The following is a 13,826-nucleotide window of genomic DNA, read 5'->3' on the forward strand; positions in this document are numbered from 1 at the left end:
GAGGGCGATCCTGGCAACAAGCATGGTGCCTCTGCAGCAGGGAGAGTTGCATTCAAATCCTGCTTGCTTGGCTCCTGGGAGAACTGGGCGCCGGATTCCAGCACCCTTCCGTTCCTATGTTTTGTGGGGGCATAGCTGCCTCTTTTTACGGTGCGAGGCAGGGCGCACCTTCGGAACAGCTGTAGTTTAGTGGTTAGGGTACCTGCTCCACATGCAGAAGGCCCATGGGGCATCTCTGGGCAGGGCCGGAGAGCTGCTGCCAGTCAGTGCAGGCATTACTGAGAGCCTGCTGGGTCGGGCCAAAGGGCCCATCCAGGCTAGCAGCCTAAATAAGAACGATGATAATTTTATTATTTGCAGCGTGTCCATCTGCCCCAGCCACAGCGGCCAACCAGACACCCCAACAGGATTCAAACACAAGAGCCCCTTCTCCTCTCGCAGTTTCCAGTGACCCAAGGGTCTATATGACTGGATATTCAATTTTGCATTCAATCCAGCCTTTATTCAGAGCAACAAGTAGTAGTAGTAATATTTATACCCCTTCTCATCTGGTTGGGTTTCCCCTGCCACTCTGGGTAGCGTCCAGCAACAATGAAAACATAATAAAACGCCAGAGCTTAACAACTTCCTGATACAGTCAATCTGAACTTGTATTTCTAAGGGAAGGATTTTGACTTGGGGAGGGGGGGGACCATGCCTGATTCGAATGCGGAAGCTCAGTCACTGGTAGGGGGAAACCCCATGGGCTGCTACTGCCAGTCCGTGCCAGCAGCAACAAGCCAGGCCTGGGAGAGACCCGCTTCCTGAAACCCTGGCCAGCCGCTGCCAGCCAGTGCCTGGCTCTATAAGGCAGCTCCCTCGGTGGGTCTCCAGGCGACGCCATTCGCTAAGCTCCTCTTTTTTTTTGGCTTCTGTTGTCGGATCTGGCATGTTATTTATCGCAAGCCCCGATGCAACGTGGCTTGCGCTGGATCTCAGCCGGGGAAAGAGGCCGAAGGGGTTAAGGATCTGTTTGCTTTGTGCAGAGGCAGGAAAAATGTCTTGAATGACGCCCCCCCTCCCTTCGCCACCCCAAGCAGCCAAGGCATTGGTTCAGGGAGAGGGCGGTTCTCCTGGGGGAGCCCTTTTTCCTGGCCTGGATTTCTCGGGATCGGCAGCCATGTTACATATCTATAGATACATGTTTGTATATTTTTCTCCTCCTCCCCGTGGCCTGCGGTCTGGACTCACGCCAGGTCTTTTGGGTTGCTTTACTCCTGTTATTATTATTATTATTAAAATAATGGCAGGCAGGCAAAGAAACGAAAGGGAAATCGAGATGAGTTGCAACAACCGACAGTAAAGAAGTAACAGGATTTGCTACAGTTGCAATGGTAATGTTCCGTGGCCTAGACTGACTCAATTAGGTATCGGAAAAGTATACTGAGAAATAACCTTCAACCTGAGAGGCAGTGTGGTATAGTGGTTAGAGTGTTCTGACTAGGGCCTGGGAGAGACCAGGGTTCGAAGCCTGTGCAGCTCGCTGGGTGACCTGGGTTGCCAGTCACTGCCTCTCAGCCATGCTCACCTTGCAGGGAGGTTTTTGTGGGGATTAAATGAGGAAGGGGAGAACCAGGAGCGTCACCTTGAGCTCCTTGAAGGTGGGATATAAATGCAATACTTTGCTGTTGAGTCATTTAGTCGTGTCCGCCTCTTGGTGACCCCATGGACCAGAGCACGCCAGGCCCTCCTGTCTCCCACTGCCTCCCGCAGTTTGGTCAAACTCATGCTGGTAGCTTTGAGAACACTGTCCCACCATCTCGTCCTCCGTCGTCCCCTTCTCCTTGTGCCCTCTATCTTTCCCAACATCAGGGTCTTTTCCAGGGAGTCTTCTCTTCTCCTGAGGTGGCCAAAGTCTTGGAGCCTCAGCTTCAGGATCTGTCCTTCCAGTCAGCACTCAGGGCTGATTTCCTTCAGAATGGAGAGGTTGGATCTTCTTGCAGTCCATGGGACTCTCCAGAGTCTCCTCCAGCACCAGAATTCGAAAGCAATACTAAATGAATACTAAATCCAGACAGGACAAACAGTGCGGGGGGTGGTGGTTTCTGTGTCCCACATTTTCCATTTGAGAAGGGTTTTATGGGGTTGCCCCCTCCAAAAAACACATGGGTTGTTCTTCCTATGCGCAAGCGACAACCAACTTGCTAGTTCGCCCCCCCCCCCCATGAGATCCCATTTTGCAAGTGATCCCTTCCTTGGCTGGATCTTTCTCAGAATACAGGAGGGGGCAAGAAGTGGAATGAAAACTGCAGCTCGGTGATTAGAACACCTGCTTTTTTGGGGGGGAACCAGGTACAGAACAGACGCACCCCAGCATCTCCAGGCAGGGCTGGGAAAGGCTGTTCGAAACTCTGAGAGCTGCTGTCGGTCAGAGGCGACAACACTGAGCTAGTTGAATTTGATGGTCCGACTTGGGGCAAGGCTGCTTCCATTGTTCCCATTAAGCGAGCCCTTTATTCAAAATTGTGGTCCAAAAAGAAAGGACCTGAGCTGTTGGCCGCTCTGGACTATTTCAAGCGACATTAACTAGGGGAGCCACCCGCTGGAGGCCCTGTTCTGTGTGCCTAGTGGGAAGCAGCTGGCCCCCCAAATTGGAGGACAGGTAATGGGGCGGCCCAGCTCTGTGGGCGGGAGGGAGACGGAAGGGCGGAGACGTGGGCAGGCATTGCTCTATAATAATAATTCTTTTATTTATACCCTTGTTGAATGGTCTCTTTAAATGTGAAGGTTCATTATTGTTCCACAAGATGTGTATGTCTTTAAGGGCCAGAGCAAATAACGAGACCCAGTATTACAGCTGTGGAACAGTACAGCAGGTGCTGCTAAGTTGTGTTGATTAAGCTGTGTCAGCAATTGGGTCTAGTATATAAAGAGCAGCACCTAGCTCCTCTCCCATTACCCTGGGGGAGGGGTTGGTGGTTGGGTCTGGTTTGTTGTTGATGCATTTAGTGTATAAGGAGTTTTTGGTTTTGTGGTTAAAACCTTGTTAAAGTTATTTTTGAGTTCCTTGTATTGTGTGGTCTCCCCCACAAGCTTTCTGCAGCGCAACTAAACTGCAAATAGCCAACAACCCTGCCCATCTGGGTGTGTTTCCCCAGCCACTCTGGGCAGCTTCCAGCACATATAAAAGCACAAGAAAATGTGAAAAACTTCCCTTCCGATGTCTTCCAAAAGCTGTGTTTATTTCCTTGGCATCAGATGGCAGGGCGCCACCACCGAGAAGGCCCTCTGCGAGAGGAGGCGGGGCTTGCGGGGCGCATTCTCATCCCTCTCCGTTTCTCTCTTTCTCCTCTGCTCCCTGCAGTCTGCCCTTCCGCCTGCAAGTCCCAGGGCTGCACCCCGGAGGGCACCTGCTGCCACACGGAGTGCCTGGGCAGCTGCCTGGAGCCCGGCGACCCAGAGAAGTGCCTGGCCTGCCGCCACTTCAGCCTGGAGGGCAGGTGCGTGGAGCGGTGCCCCGCCGGGTCCTACCGCTACGCCGGGTGGCGCTGCGTCACCTTCGACTTCTGCCAGGAGCTGCACAACAAGTGCAAGGCCGCCCGCCAGTCGGACTGCCCCGTCATCCACAACGGAGAGTGCGCCCCCGGCTGCCCTTCCGGCTACACCATGAATTCCACCAAGTGAGTTGGCAACACACACACTGGGAGGGAGGCGAGGGTCTGTGCAGCTCACTGCTTTGTGGCAGTCGAGACGCCCTGAAACAGAGCAATAATAATAAAAGTGATGATTTGGGGAAGAGAAAGAGGTCGGCGCAACACAGTGAGCCCCCCAACCCGTTGAGGAGGAAGGCGATGAGGATTTAAAGCCCTTTTTCTGCCAGATACCGAACCCTGAGGGCTCTTGTGGTGTGGAGGGAGCTGGACACCTTGGTCTCAGAGATCCCCCCTTTTATATCAGGAGGGTCTGAGCCCCCACACTCCCGCTGGGGGTCCTTGTCCGAAAAACGCCTCCCTACGAAAACATTAACGTTTCATTTTGGAAAATGATCGAGAAATAGCGTCTAGCCTTGGAACGGCTGCTAAGATTTATAATTGGCTAAAAGACGGAGGTGAGGGGAGCTTAACTACTGCTCCGTCCTGATGGATGGAGAGATAACTGGTCAGTAGGATCTCTGGTTAAACTCACCTGTTACGAAAGAACGCGCGCAATGCAGCCTAGCAGGTTTGTGGGGAAATGGGCATTTTGGGTAATGCTTTGGAAACACGTTCAGTGATTGTGCCCAATCTTAGGCGGCTGTCAGCCTGCTGTAACAATATTTCTCTTCTTTATCTTTGGTTTATCTTGTTTATTAATGGAGGAAGGAATGGAAAATGGGGTTGGGGATCAACCACCGAGCAATTTCATAATGTAAAAAGCGGTGAAAGCGAATTCGCACACTTAAAACAGCGGGTTGCACCCCTTCCCAGAGGAGACTCGTTGAAACAGGCCGATTCGTTTCAGTGGGTCTCCTCTTAGCCCAGTGAGAACAGTTAGAACAATTCCAGAGCTCCGCTTACTGAAAGAGGCAGACCTTTGGTCGGTCCCAAGGAGCCCCTGCCTGATAACGCCACGGGAGGGAGTTTAATCCACGCTTAATGTATGTTTGATATTTAAGATATCAACAGAGTTACTTGTACATTTATCGGAGGCAGCTTAGGGTCATGGGGGTCTCTGAAATTTGCCCGCTGTGGGGATGGGGTGAGAGGCTGGGTGGGGGGCTGTTGCCCCTCCAAATGCAAGGGAAGCATCCCTTTTCTTGTCGCCCCATCTAGACCTATCTAGACCCCAATCTATCTAGACCCCATCTAGATCGGGGGGGGGGGGTCCTCAGCCTCCTTCTTCTTGGCAAACCAGCTTCCTGACGCTCTTGGGCAAAGCCAGGAGCCAGAGGAGGAGAGGAAATGGCCTGTTCTGATCATTCTCAGGAAAGGGCAGCTAATTGGCCTCTAATTGTGGCTGACGGCAGCAGCAGCAGCGGCAGCAGACCTTGTTCCTCCTGCCCCGGATGAATGTTCTCAAAGCAGATGAGATTTTCTCCGAATGCTCTCTTCCTGAAGCTCCTTGCTATGACGGGGTTGCGAAAGGGAGGGGGCAGGAAACAGGAAGCAGAATCTCGAAGGCAGGCCCCTCCACAACAATCCCCCCCCCACCAGCAGGGTGCTTAAGGACCTTGCAGCAGGGACCCTTTCAGCCGTCCTGTTTTGTTAGAGCTCGATTTGCTTGCTGGGGAAGAGAGATTAGAACAAGGCTTCGTTCTGTGCCGCCCCACAGCCCCCAAGGCACTGTCCTTGTCCCGAGCAAGACATCGTAAACCCGTGGAGCTCATCTGCCTCCATGAATCCCAGTTGCATGAAACCACAGGAGGGGAGAGGACTCTTGTTCTCAGATTGCACTGGCCACTGGCCTCACCCAGCAAGCTGTTCTGAGGTTCCTTTCCTCTCCCCTGTTGGGAATGTGGGTCTGCAGGCCCCACAGGGCCATCCCAGAGGCTGCGGGTGCGTCTCTGCAGCCTCTGCGCGCAAGCCAAACTCCCAGAGCTTTCCTGAATGCGCGCATCGGTTCTGGCGGCGGCGAGAAAAGCCCCATGTCCAGCGCAAGAGGCATCTCCCTTTCCCCGCCGTGTCTTTTCTGCAGCCTGCTCTGCACCCCCTGCGAGGGGCTGTGCCCCAAAATCTGCGAGTTGCCCGTCAAGGAGAAGACCATCGACTCTGTGACGGCGGCCCAGGAGCTCCAGGGGTGCACCGTCGTCAACGGCAGCCTGACCATCAACATCCGCGGAGGAAGTGAGTTCCTGGGGGGCGGGATGTGGGGGGAGCCAAAGGGGCCTCTCTCTCTCTGCCCCACGCCAAGCCGCTCACCTGGAAGCTGGTTCTGCTCTTTCTCTCTGGGACACAAGGGCTTCCTTCTCAAGTCCAGAACCTCACGGCTTCAGCTCAGGGGGAGCCTTTTCAGCGGAGGGCCGCATTGCCTTCTTCCGGGGGCCTTGTGCCGATTTGGGGAGCGGAGAGGGCCAGAGGGGAAAGCCGGCAGAGCAACGGAGACGAGGGCTTGGTCCAGTTCTAGGCCTAAGGAGGTCATGGACAAGCTGGAAGGTGCGCAGAGGAGAGAATTGGAATCGTAGAATAGTGCGTCAGAGGGGGCCCGATGCAGGAATCCCAACTAGATCATAAATATAGAATGGTAAAGTTAGGGATGTCTAGCCTGGGAAAGAGGAGACCGAGAGGAGATACGAGAGTCCTCTCCAAATATCTCGAAGGCTGCCCCCTGGAAGTGGGAGCAAGCTTGGTTTTCTGTTGCTCTGGAGGACCTGAACCGATGTCTTCCAAGAAAGGCGATTCCGACTAAAAGTTAGGGCAGAAAATTTGTTCGCACCACGACAAGCTTTTTACCGATAAGAAATCCCTTTGGGGAAAACCCAGAACTAGGATCGGCCTCCGTATCGCTTGGGTGCTCTCATTTTGAAAAGATGTCTATCCATATTCTGCCAATGGGAAAAGAATTATTTTGATACTAGAATACGCCCAAATGCTTCTTCCTGCCCCTTGGAGAATTTTCTGTGGACTCTTTTCGTCGGTAGTGGACTCTCCTTCCTTGGAGGTTTTGAAGCGGAGCTGGGGGGGGGGGTCCTCCAGGGATTCTTCATCTGAGATTCCTGCATTGCCAAGGGGGTTGGGCTGGATGACCTTTGGGGGTCCCTTCCCACCCCGCAGTTCCGTGAGCCTGTGAAGCAGGAGGGCCAGTTTCTAGGCTGGCTCAGCCCACGCCTCTGCATCCTCCCTGCAGGCAACATTGCAGCTGAGCTGGAGGCCAACCTGGGCTTGATTGAGGAGATCACGGGCTACTTGAAGATCCGACGCTCCTACGCCCTGGTCTCCCTCTCCTTCTTCCGGAAGCTCCAGCTGATCCGAGGGGAGGCCCTGGAAGCCGGGTAAGTGGGGCCCCTGGGAAGGGACGGCTAGGAGCAGGGCCCCAATCCTCGCTGGCTTGTGTGGGTATCAAACGGGGGGACAGGACATGCACGCCAGCCTGAGCTCCCTGGAGGAAACGGGGGTTGGACATGTCCAAAAACAGATAGGGAACAAACGCTGGCGTCACCAAGTGAGCGCTACTCAGAGTAGACCCACTGTTTGCTTGGCAAGAAGCTGTAGCTCCGCTTCAGAGCTTTGTGCCCCAAATGACCGGAAGAATCAGAAATTTAAATAAGGAATGGAGAATAATTCTAATTCTAATTCTATCCTGCCCATCTGACCGGGTTTCCCCAGCCACCCTTAAAGTAAACAGTTGTATCTGAAAGACCATTGTAAACAGTTAAAATCATTAGTAGGACTGGAATAACGCTTGTAGTTTAAGGGTGAATTTTGGACGCAGCAGAGAGGTAAAAGATTTGAATTATGATAAAAGATGCAAGAGGATATAATTAACAATAGGACCCACAGAGGGGGGGATGTGCAAGAGATTCCTTGGAAATATTATTATTATTATTATTATTATTATTATTATTATTATTATTATTATTATTATTATTTATTATTATTTATACCCTGCCCATCTGGCTGAGTTTCCCCAGCCACTCTGGGCAGCTATCTTGTTTTTATGTTGTATGTTGGAGATATGACTGTAAAGTTTTAATCTGAAAACCCGAATAAATAAATTTCTAAAGGAAAAAGAGGCAGAGAGGAGTCTGGCTGGAGAAGAACCCAGGGCGTCTTCCTCTCCTGGTGCAACTGGGAGAGGGATGAAGAGGGCAGAGCAAAGGCAGTCGAGGTGGGGAAGTCTCAGGGTGCTTGGGAAGGACAAGATTTAGGCGGCTGTAGGAAGGCAGGGGCCTTCAGTGCCTCAATGGGGATCTTTTTTTCTTTGAAGGAAGAGTTCCCTTCCCTGGCAGCTAGTGAGTTCTTGCTGAGCCTGCTCCCTCCCCCCCCCCCCCCTTGGCCAAGGGGCATCTTTCTCTCCTCTCCCCCCGGCCGTATTCACCTTGCTCTTTCCCCCTCCCCGCCAGGAACTACTCCTTCTACGCCTTGGACAACCAGAACCTGCGCCAGCTGTGGGACTGGAGCAAGCACAACCTGACCATCGCCCGCGGGAAGCTCTTCTTCCACTACAACCCCAAGCTCTGCCTGTCCGAGATTGACAAGATGGAGGAGATCTCGGGGGCCAAGGGGCGCCAGGAGAAGAACGACATCGCCCTCAAGACCAACGGCGACCAGGCCTCTTGTAAGCGGGGCAGCAGAGGGGTGGGCGCTGCGCTTTTGCACGCACAACGGTCCCAGGTTTGAATTGCGGCAGTTTTCCCGGGCGCTCCTGCCTGAAACCCCGGAGGACTGCTGCCAGTCTGAGCAGGAAATATGGAGCTAGATGCTTCAGAGGGAGAGGTAGCAGGCAGCTTCCAGTTGCCCTGCTTGAATCACTTCTTCATCTGGAAACTTGAGGACTGGGGTCTTGGCTTCTTCTTTGGAGTAACTTGCAGGAAAGGGCCGTGTCTCAGCAGCCAAGTAGCGGGTCCCAAGTTCTGCCTGCAGGGGCATCTCCCTGGAGAGCTGCTGCTGCCAGTCAGTGTGGACAGCAGTGAGGTAGAAGAGCTCTGTAGAAGGGCATTTCAGAAGAGCCTGGTGGCGGCATTGGCAGGATCAGGCCAGAGGAAGGACCCCAAGCAGGACCCAAGGTTGCTGTGGGGCGGGGTGGGGGGCGCCTCCATGCGCCGCTGGCTTCCGGAGACCAGAAGGGCTGCTCTTCAAGCTCCTGGGCCTGAGCTTTGTTATATTAATAATAAAAACCCCATTAAGCCTGCCCTACTCCACTTGGAGGTGGGGTCGAACCCTTACACACCCAACACTCTCCCTCTGCTCTCCCAGAGGAGCGCTTCCGGGGTTGTCTTTCGGCCCTCTTTCCCTCCTGGCCGGCGCCTCCTCTGTGTGTACGATCTATATGTTTGCTCAGTCTCGGCTCCCTCCCTCCTGGAGCGCCTGCCAGGCTGGCAGAACGCGGGGCAGCTTCTCCTCCCAGGGGCCTCCCTTGGCACCGACAGCCTCCAGGAGAGAGAGAGGGGGGGGGGGGAAGAGGAGAGAGAGAAAGGGAGAGAAAGAGAGGAAGAAAGAGAGGGAGTGAAAGAGAAAGAGAGAGAGAGAGGAGAGAGAGGGAGAGAAGGAGGAAGAGGAGAGAGAGAAAGGGAGAGAAAGAGAGGAAGAAAGAGAGAGGGAGAGAAAGAAAGAAAAGGAGAGAGAGAGAGAGAGAGAGAGAGAAGGAGAGAAAGAGATGGGGGAGAGAAAGGGAGAGAGGAAGAGAGAGAAAGAGGAAGAGAGGGGGGGGAGAAATAGAGAGGCGGGGAGCGTGCTCTTGGACTGGGGTTCCGCTTAAGGGCCTCCCACGTGGTTTGTGGTTCACAACATAAAGTTACACGATCAAAATGAATGAATGACCTGAGCCCCCCGGTGGGTCCTTGGCCAGGCCCTCCCGTCTCCAACACGCCTTTTCCGCCCTTCCTGCAGGCGAGAGCGAAGTGCTCAAGTTCTCCTACATCAAGACCACCTGCGACAAGATCATGGTCAAGTGGGAGCCTTACTGGCCACTGGACTTCCGCGACCTCCTGGGCTTCATGCTCTTGTATAGGGAAGCGTGAGTAAAGTGGGGCGGGGAGCTCCTTTCTGCACTTTGGGTCTGGGGGAGAGAGGGGTTCTCTGGCTGGGATTCCTGCGTTGCCGGGGGTTGGACTAGATGGCCCTGGGGGGGGGTCCCTTCCAACCCTTCAATTCCAGGATTCTATAACACACACATCCAGCTTGATCAGAGAGAGTTACAGCGCCTGCTGTGGCCGCAGAGACCGATGCAAGAGAGACATGTTTTGTTGCAGCCGGGGAAGAGGAAGAGGATGGTCCAGTCTAGGAATAAAAGGGGACGCGGGTGGCGCTGTGGGTTAAACACCACAGCCTAGGGCTTGCTGATCAGAAGGTCGGCGGTTCGAATCCCCGCAATGACGGGGTGAGCTCCCGTTGCTCAGTCCCTGCTCCTGCCAACCTAGCAGTTCGAAAGCACGTCAAGTGCAAGTAGATCAATGGGTACCGCTCCGGCGGGAAGGTAAAGGGCGTTTCCGTGCGCTGCTCTGGTTCGCCAGAAGGGGCTTGGTCCTGCTGGCCACATGACCCGGAAACTACGCCGGCTCCCTTGGCCAATAAAGCAAGATGAGCACCACAACCCCAGAGTCGGCCACGGGTGGACCTAATGGTCAGGGGTCCCTTTACCTTGTTTATTGTTGTTTAGTCGTTTAGTTGTGTCCGACTCTTCGTGACCCCATGGACCAGAGAATGCCAGGCACCTCTGTCCTCCACTGCTTCCCGCAGTTTGGTCAAACTCATGTTGGTAACCTCAAAAACACTACCCAACCATCTCGTCCTCTGTCGCCCCCTTCTCCTTGTGCCCTCCATCTTTCCCAACATCAGGGTCTTCTCCAGGGAGTCTTCTCATGAGGTGGCCAAAGTACTGGAGCCTCAGCTTCACAATCTGTCCTTCCAGTGAGCACTCAGGGCTGATTTCCTTCAGAATGGAGAGGGTTGATCTTCTTGCAGTCCATGGGACTCTCAAGAGTCTCCTCCAGCACCAGAATTCAAAAGCATCAATTCTTCGGCGATCAGCCTTCTTTATGGTCCAGCTCTCACTTCCATACATCACTACTGGGAAAACCATAGCTTTAACTATACGAACCTTTGTTGGCAAGGTGATGTCTCTACTTCTCAAGATGCTGTGTAGGCCTGTCATTGCCCTTCTCCCAAGAAGCAGGCGTCTTTTAATTTTGTGGCTGCTGTCACCATCTGCAGTGATCATGGAGCCCAAGAAAGTAAAATCTCTCACTGCCTCCATTTCTTCCCCTTCTATTTGCCAGGAGGTGATGGGACCAGTGGCCATGATCTTCGTTTTTTTGATGTTGAGCTTCAGGCCATATTTTGCGCTCTCCTCTTTCACCCTCATTAAAAGGTTCTTTAATTCCTCCTCACTTTCTGCCATCACGGTTGTGTCATCTGCATATCCGAGGTTGTTGATATTTCTTCCGGCAATCTTAATTCCGGCTAGGGCTTAATCCAGCCCAGCCTTTCGCATGATGAATTCTGCATATAAGTTAAATAAGCAGGGAGACAAAATACAGCCTTGTCGTACTCCTTTCCCAATTTTGAACCAATCAGTGGTTCCATATCCAGTTCTAACTGTAGCTTCTTGTCCCACGTAGAGATTTCTCAGGAGACAGATGAGGTGATCTGGCACTCCCATTTCTTTAAGAACTTGCCATAGTTTGCCGTGGTCGACACAGTCAAAGGCTTTTGCATAGTCAATGAAGCAGAAGTAGATGTCTTTCTGGAACTCTCTAGCTTTCTCCATAATCCAGCGCATGTTTGCAATTTGGTCTCTGGTTCCTCTGCCTCTTCTAAATCCAGCTTGCACTTCTGGGAGTTCTCGGTCCACATACTGCTTGAGCCTTCCTTGTAGAATTTTAAGCATAACCTTGCTAGCGTGTGAAATGAGTGCAATTGTGCGGTAGTTGGAGCATTCTTTGGCACTGCCCTTCTTTGGGATTGGGATGTAGACTGATCTTCTCCAATCTTCTGGCCACTGCTGAGTTTTCCAAACTTGCTGGCATATTGAGTGTAGCACCTTAACAGCATCATCTTTTAAAATTTTAAATAGTTCAGCTGGAATACCATCACTTCCACTGGCCTTGTTATTTGCAGTGCTTTCTAAGGCCCAATTGACTTCACTCTCCAGGATGTCTGGCTCAGGGTCAGCAACCACACTACCTGGGGTATACGAGACATCCATTTCTTTCTGGTATAATTCCTCTGTGTATTCTTGCCACCTCTTCTTGATGTCTTCTGCTTCTGTTAGGTCCTTTCCACTTTTGTCCTTTATTATGGAAATCTTTGTATGAAATGTTCCTTTCATATCTCCAATTTTCTTGAACAGATCTCTGGTTCTTCCCATTCTATTGCTTTCCTCTATTTCTTTGCATTGCTCGTTTAAGAAGGCCTTCTTGTCTCTCCTTGGTATTCTTTGGAAATCTGCATTCAATTTCCTGTATCTTTCACCATCTCCCTCACATTTTGCTTGCCTTCTCTCCCCCGCTATTTGTAAGGCCTCATTGGACAGCCACTTTGCTTTCTTGCATTTCCTTTTCATTGGGATGGTTTTCGTTGCTGCCTCCTGTATAATGTTACGAGCCTCCATCCATAGTTCTTCAGGCACTCTGTCCACCAAATCTAAATCCTTAAACCTGTTCCTCACTTCCACTGTGTATTCATAAGGGATTTGACTTAGATTGTATCTTACCGGCCCAGTGGTTTTTCCTACTTTCTTCAGTTTAAGCTTGAATTTTGCTATAAGAAGCTGATGATCTGAGCCACAGTCAGCTCCAGGTCTTGTTTTTGCTGACTGTATAGAGCTTCTCCATCTTTGGCCGCAGAGAATATAATTGATCTGATTTCGATGCTGCCCATCTGGTGATGTCCATGTGTAGAGTCGTCTCTTGTGTTGTTGGAAAAGCGTGTTTGTGATGACCAGCTTGTTCTCTTGGCAGAACTCTATTAGCCTTTGCCCTGCTTCGTTTTGATCTCCAAGGCCAAACTTGCCAATTGTTCCTTTTATCTCTTGACTCCCTACTTTAGCATTCCAATCCCCTATAATGAGAAGAACATCCTTCTTTGGTGTCACTTCTATAAGGTCTTGTAAGTCTTCATAGAATTGGTCAATTTCAGTTTCTTCAGCACCAGTAGTTGGTGCATAAACTTGGATTACTGTGATGTTAAAAGGTCTGCCTTGGATTCGTATCGAGATCATTCTATCATTTTTAAGATTGCATCCCAGTACAGCTTTTGCCACTCTTTTGTTGACTATGAGGGCCACTCCATTTCTTTTACGGGTTTCTTGCCCACAGTAGTAGATATGATAGTCATCCGAACTGAATTCACCCATTCCCGTCCATTTTAGTTCACTGATGCCCAGGATGTCAATATTTATTCTTGCCATCTCATTTTTGACCACCTCTAACATACCCAGGTTCATGGTTCTTACATTCCAGGTTCCTATGCAATATTCTTCTTGACAGCATTGGACTTTCCTTTCGCTTCCAGGCATATCCGCAACTGAGCGTCCTTTCGGCTTTGGCCCAGCCGCTTCATCAGCTCTGGATCTACTTGTACTTGCCCTCCGCTCTTCTCCAGTAGCATGTTGGACGCCTTCCGACCTGAGGGGCTCATCTTCCAGCGTCATAACTTTTATATGCCTGTTGTCTTTGTCCATAGAGTTTTCTTGGCAGGGATACTGGAGTGGCTTGCCAGTTCCTCCTCCAGGTGGATCACGTTTGGTCAAAACTCTCCACTATGACCTGTTCATCTTGGGTGCCCTGCTCGGCATAGTTCATAGCTTCTCTGAGTTCTTCAAGCCCCTTCGCCATGGCAAGGCAGTGATCCATGAAGGGGCCCTTTACCTTAGTTCAAACTAAATGTGAACACGGTCTCTTCTATACCCTAAAAGTCAACTGAAAAAAGAGACTGTGTATTATCCCAATCCTTGCCCAAGAAGGATTTTAAAAAGGCTGTGCATTATTTGAAGGAGTGGCACAGAGCGATTTCACTTGAACCCACAAGATCCCCGGCGAATCGCTGAGAACGTGCATTATTTAAGTTGAAAGGCTTCTCTGCAAAATAACGTAGGATAAGGTGTCCTCCTATTCCTCCTTTGTCTCGGGGGATGCAGAGTTTGGAGGGCTGCCCCCTAAAATGAAGTTGGCAAGTCGATTCTGCCATTTCTGTAGCTGGGATTGAAGGATC

At 51.6% G+C, this 13,826-nt stretch overlaps 1 protein-coding gene across 3 annotated transcripts in view; it reads left to right on the forward strand.

Moving 5' to 3' along the window:
- INSR (insulin receptor) overlaps window positions 1-13,826 on the forward strand; it is a 55,096-nt gene that overhangs the window by 26,437 nt on the left and 14,833 nt on the right. For all 3 annotated transcript variants that reach the window (XR_014559693.1, XM_083720195.1, XM_083720194.1), the window contains 5 exons: window positions 3,344-3,659; window positions 5,653-5,801; window positions 6,802-6,946; window positions 8,018-8,232; window positions 9,504-9,630. Coding sequence is in view for 2 of the 3 variants with exons in the window: in XM_083720195.1 (XP_083576321.1) it covers window positions 3,344-3,659; window positions 5,653-5,801; window positions 6,802-6,946; window positions 8,018-8,232; window positions 9,504-9,630 (952 nt within the window). In the remaining variant the exon portion in view is untranslated. The remainder of the gene's footprint in view (window positions 1-3,343; window positions 3,660-5,652; window positions 5,802-6,801; window positions 6,947-8,017; window positions 8,233-9,503; window positions 9,631-13,826) is intronic.

This window comes from Podarcis gaigeae, assembly GCF_964106915.1.
Source record: "Podarcis gaigeae genome assembly, chromosome: 18".
Classification (NCBI taxonomy): domain Eukaryota; kingdom Metazoa; phylum Chordata; class Lepidosauria; order Squamata; family Lacertidae; genus Podarcis; species Podarcis gaigeae.